This window comes from Micromys minutus (genome assembly GCF_963924665.1).
Source record: "Micromys minutus genome assembly, chromosome: 12".
Taxonomy (NCBI): domain Eukaryota; kingdom Metazoa; phylum Chordata; class Mammalia; order Rodentia; family Muridae; genus Micromys; species Micromys minutus.
In genome coordinates, this window is record NC_137981.1 from 15,690,946 (window position 1) to 15,697,061 (window position 6,116).

Below are 6,116 nucleotides of genomic sequence, written 5' to 3' on the forward strand. Positions count from 1 at the left end.
TGTGTGTGTGTGTGTGTGTGTGTGTGTGTGTGTGTATACACAGGCATGGGTGTGAAGATCAGAGGAAAACTTTCAAAAGTTAGTTCTCTTCTCTGTAGGTCCCAAGAATTGAATTCAACTTGTCAGGCTTGTCCGCAAGAGCCCTTAACCACCATCTTACCATCCACTAGAAGAGGTTTTAATGGCAGCTAAATGGTTAAACATGGCTATAATTTTGTTGCTTTCTAAAAATACTATAGGTACTTTATGGTTAAATGGCAGATGAATGCATTTTAAACCCCAGGATAGGGAAAAAAATCCTTATTCAGCAAAAAGAATGAAGTAACAAGTCTTTTATCTGCCTCTTTGCTTTGTTTGGAGAGTTGTTGTTATTGTTGTTGTTTTGGGGGGACTTGGGGTTTTGGCGGGTTTGGATGGTTTTGTTTTGTTTTGTTTTTTCTTTGTTTACTTGGTTGGTTGGTTGGTTGGTTGGTTGGTTGGTTGGTTTGGGGTGGGCGGGTATTGGGCTTTTTGTTTCTTTTAAGAAAGATCTATTTGGTTCATAGCTCAGTCCATGTCTGCTTGGCCCTATGTACCTAGAAGAATCTTTGTGGTAGAGACCTGTGGTGGAGACTTTTGGGTAAGAGAAACAGATATGAAAGCATTTCTGTGGTTTCCTTGTCATATTGTTGATTCCGGTATTGGAAAATGTTAACATTCTTTAGAAAAAGTTGCTGGATGGCGAACAGAAACCTGTGTACATCCATGCACAAGCTTGCTAACAACCATGTGTTGGTCAATGCTTTTATAACAAGCAATAAAAAGTTCCTTTGTAATTCTGCATTATACAAAATTCAGTCTAAGCCAATGGATGCATAAATCAATAAAACTAAGCTATATCGTAAAATACTAAAGAGCAGGAGTGATCGCTGGAGTTTCTTATCATTAAACTAGATCCATATCATATAACACCAAAGACTGACTTAGGCCTGAATGAAGTAGAAAGGTCCAATAGGCTAGATTAAATTATCTATCACTTTTAATGCACATGCTATTGAATAATGGAAAGATTGATGAGGAATTAGACAATGTAAATAGAGTAAGATAGTTATTAAAAGGGTTTATGAAGTCATCAAGAATCAGAAAATAACTCTTGGAGGTAATGGTCCACTAAACAAGGTTGAAAGGAAGACTGGGTCCTTCCCAGGGCAAAGCTAAGTGTAAAGCATGTCCAGATGTTCCATAGCACATTTCAGGAGAGCCTTCAGAGTCCCATCAGTGTATGGACAAACACTAGGTGGAAACTGATACCATGGTGAGGAAGGGCTATGGAGAACATAGCTGATTCTTAGCTGCAAACAAAAAGGCAGCATGGCAGCGAGGTCAGTGAGGGAAGTGCATGTGATCGTAGGGTATTAGTTCACTGCTCTGAATTTGATTTAGCCTCCCTTCCTTAAAATCCCTTCTGATTGAACTCTTCAGCCCATCCTACAGCTGACAGCTTCTCCTGGTCCTTGATCTGTGCAACACTGTTCCTTGCGGCCTCTCGCTGAGCAGGAGGTTCCACACATCCACCAAAACAGCCAGCCTCTGGGCTAATTTTTTCCACATTAACCTAAATAATTAATAGGTGATACCTAGTCTTCTTTCAAAATAATTTCACGCATAGATATTCATCTCCTATTAGCCACTAATCACCAAACAAAAACATCATCTAACCTCTTCCCTCTGTGCACTCCCCTTGTCTGACTTCATGGTTCATCTTAACAGACTAAGACATGAGAAGAAACAGAAACACATCACTGGACACTGTGGTGACAGATTTCCTTCTCCTTGGCTTGGCTCATCCCCCAAACCTAAGAACCTTCCTTTTCCTGGTCTTCTTCCTCATTTACATCCTGACACAGCTGGGGAACCTGCTCATCCTGCTCACTGTGTGGGCTGACCCTAAGCTGCATGCCCGCCCCATGTACATTCTTCTGGGTGTGCTCTCATTCCTGGACATGTGGCTCTCCTCGGTCATTGTTCCTCGACTTATATTAAACTTCACTCCCGCCAGTAAGGCTATCCCGTTTGGTGGCTGTGTGGCTCAACTATACTTTTTCCACTTCCTAGGAAGCACCCAGTGCTTCCTTTATACTTTGATGGCCTATGACAGGTATCTGGCAATATGCCAGCCTCTTCGATACCCGTGCTCATGAATGGGAAGTTATGCACAGTCCTAGTGGCTGGAGCTTGGGTGGCTGGCTCCATCCACGGGTCTATTCAAACCACTCTGACATTCCGACTGCCCTACTGTGGGCCCAACCAAATAGATTATTTTATCTGTGACATTCCTGCAGTGCTGAGACTGGCCTGTGCCGATACCACCATCAATGAACTCGTGACCTTTGTGGACATTGGGGTAGTGGCTGCCAGTTGCTTCATGCTGATTCTGCTCTCCTATGCCAACATAGTTCATGCCATCCTGAAGATACGCACAGCTGATGGCAGGAAACGTGCCTTCTCCACCTGTGGCTCTCATCTCACTGTGGTCACAGTCTACTATGTCCCCTGCATATTCATCTACCTGAGGGCAGGTTCCAAGAGTCCCTTCGATGGAGCGGTTGCTGTGTTTTACACTGTCGTCACTCCATTACTGAATCCCCTCATCTACACCCTGAGGAACCAGGATGTGAAGTCTGCCCTGAAGAGGCTAAGAGCAGGCAGAAGGAATGTGGATGGAGATAAGTAGCCAGTGCCTCAGGGACCACACACATCATCATCATCATCATCATAAAGGCCCTGTTTTTAACTAAAAATGCTCAACAATGATAATGGCTTTAAACTAAACAGAGTTTAATTAAAATTGGAAGAAACTTTCTGTCACTATCTTTTCATTGTAGATTATTTTAAAAATAAATGGGTACATGACCGTACCACCTCTAATAACTTCTTGAGGGGAGAAAATGCTTTGTGGATGGGACAAGGGAAGTAGAGAGGTCGCAGAGATTGGAGGAGGTGAGACAATGGAAGGGGAAGATTGTGGTAATGTGGAGCTTCCCAAGGACCAGCTAGACCCAGGTGATATTTACTGGTGTTAAAAAGCTATGAACATTAAGGATTGTATAGGTCTAGCATCTTATATGAAAGGTAGTTTGTATCTTTGTCTATTTGATGCAATCTTTTTGTGTATGGGGGTTGTGGATTGAGAGTTGGACATATAAACCTGTATGAAAAGCTATCGGGCTGTAGAGTTGTGTTTTTGTGAGATTTGGGGGTACAGAAGTACCCCGGGACAGAGGCAGAGAATAGGCAGTAGTAAACTGCCAAGGGAAGGGAGTTGCGTGGACAAGCTGGGCTGTGTTGGCGGCTCGGACCAGGCGCCAGAAGAGCACACGGATCCAAACTAAAACCTGGCTTGAGGAGTGAGACCTCAAGGTCGGTAAAGAGATAAACCTTTTTATTTTTAATATTTAATGCAACATTAGTATAGCACCAGCCCTTGGCTTACAGGAAGACTACAACAGCACAAAGTAGACATGATCAGACAGAGGAACATTACAGCCCCAGAATAGTGAATCAAGCTTTAAATATCTAAGCAACTAAAGAAACATGTGTTTGAGAAATATTAAGATGTAAAGATGGAGAAGCAGCTCATTAATAAAATTATAATAAATTTTATAATGAATTAATAAAAAATAATAAACCCAGGAATCTTCAGGGATCTGGGTTCAGTCTTCACCACAAACAGTAAATAAACTGAATCTAAAGTCATGGCAGGTATCTTATTGTCACTTAAGTCATTATGCTATGCTGTTGATAAAAGATCTTGGTATACAAATGTGTCCACAAAGTGTAACTGCTTTCAGAATTATATGTACAAATGCTAAGCTCAAACAAAAGCAAGTGATTTTGTATTATAAAGTTGATAGTAAAAACTCTGTCTCAACATAATGCAAGTAATGAAGGCAAGTGACAGGTCTTGGCTGTTTAAGGTGCTTGCCTCTAAGCCTAATGTTCTGGGTTCAATCCCTGGACCCATATGGTGGAAAAAGAAAACTGACTTCAAGTTGCTCTCTGCCATCTATGAGCACGCCATGACTCTGGAGCACACATGTGCCTATGAAACACACACAAACTAATTCGTGATTTGAATTTTTTATTGAATAATTTCTTTACTTACATTTCAAATGTTATCCCCTTTTCAGGTTTCCCCTCCAGAATCCCCCTATTCCTTCTCCCTCCCCCTGCCTGTATGAGGGTGCTCCCCCACCCACCCACCAACTCCCTCCCACCTCCCCACCCTGGCATTTCCCTACACTGAGGCATTAAGCCTTCACAGGGCTAAGGGTCTCTCCTCCCGTTGATGCCTGACAAGGCGATCCTCTGCTACATATGTTGCTGGAGCCATGGGTTCCTCCATGTGTACTCTTTGGTTGAACATTAAGTCTCTGGGAGATCTAATGGGTGTGGTGGATTGATATTCTTGTTCTTCCTATGGGGTTGAAAACTCATTCAGCTCCTTCAGTTCTTTCTAACTCCTCCATTGGAGACCCTGTTCTCACCAATGGTGGGTTGACAACATGTGACTCTGTATTTCTCAGGCTCTGGTAGGCCTCTCAGGAGACAGCTACATCAGGTTCCAATCAGCATGCACTTTTTGGTATCTACAATATTGTCTGGATTTGGTGACTGTAGATGAAATGGATCCCCAGGTGGGATTGTCTCTGGATGACCTTTTCTTCAGTCTCTGCTCTATACTTGTCTCTGTATTTCCTCATGTGAATGTTTCATTCCAGCTTTTAAGAAGGACTGAAGCATCTCCTCTATGGTCTTCCATCATCTTGAGCCTCACATGGTCTCTGAATTGTATCTTGAATATTCCAAGATTTTGGGCTAATATCCACTTATTAGTGTGTGCATACTATGTGTGTTCTTTTGTGATTGTGTTACCACTCTCAGGGTGATATTTTCTACTTAGATCCATTTGACTAAGAATTTCATGAAGTTATTGTTTTCAGTAGCTGAGTAGTATTCCATTGTGTAAATGTACCCCATTTTCTGTACCCATTCCTCTGTTGAAGGACATCTGGGTTCTTTCCAGCTTCTGGCTATTATAAATAAGGCTGCTGTGAGCATAGTGGAGCATGTGTCCTTGTTATATGTAGACTATCTTTTGGGTATATGCCCAGGAGTGGAATAGCTGGGTCTTCAGATAGTACTGTGTCCAATTTTTTTGAGGAACCTCAAGACTGATTTCCAGAATGGTTGTACCAGCTTGGGTGGGGTTTTTCTTTCTTGTCGGTTCTTCTTGGGGCAGCAGAGGGGGAAAGGCGTCAGCAGAGGACAAGACTTTGTCTTATGAGATATTTAGGGTTGCTGTATAATAAAAGTTTACTATCTAAGTCTAAGTTACCATGCTACTGTAGCTGACCTGCGTTCTGTGATCTTCTGAGGCCAGAGACTGCAGTCTCTGTCACTTAGCCCCTCTTCCTAAGACAGCAAGGGATTAAGTAAATAGACTTTGTACCATCTCAGCTGAAACTGATGAGATAACTTTTAGCCTGCTCATCAGAAGTTGCAGGAAGGAAAGGGGACACTTAGAAAAGTGATTATAATGTTTATTACGAAGTAGTTAAAAAGTGTGCTATGAAAGCTATTTAAAGGGAAAGTGGAAAGATCCTAAGTGAAGAAAGGGAAAAAAGCTTCCTAAAGAAAAAATTCTTCTAAAGAAAAAAAAAGGATGGAGTAGAGTGGAAAGGGATGGGAAGGGGAAGGGAATGGGATGGAAAGGGGAATAGAATAGGAATGGAACTGAAGGGAAATGGAAATAAAATGGAAAGGGAATGAACAGGAATAGAGAATGGAAATGCCTCCTTTCTCTCTTTGCCCTCAGTACTTATACATCTTTCAGAATACATGATCACATGTTACAAAGTTCATCACAAGTTCACACCAAAAATCAAATTATAAATTGAAATAGAAATTTACAACAGAGAATGTTTACATGTATATCCATTAGAAATAATTATCTGTCCAAACATCCATCACCTGTCTCAGCTCCACGGGTTCAATGAAGGTTTAAAACCATAACTAAGTGATTAGTGAAGTTTTGTTTAGATAAACCCAGTCAGTATTTTGTCCTCTGTCCTAGT

At 41.7% G+C, this 6,116-nt stretch overlaps 1 protein-coding gene across 1 annotated transcript; it reads left to right on the top strand.

Moving 5' to 3' along the window:
• Positions 1 to 1,757: 1,757 nt before the first annotated feature.
• LOC308428090 (olfactory receptor 10G2-like) lies at positions 1,758 to 2,713 on the top strand (the record flags this gene model as incomplete). The annotated part of the gene is given in 2 exon segments (XM_080926364.1): positions 1,758 to 2,169; positions 2,172 to 2,713. Coding segments are annotated over 2 exon segments (954 nt in total).
• Between the last annotated feature and the right edge of the window lie 3,403 nt (positions 2,714 to 6,116).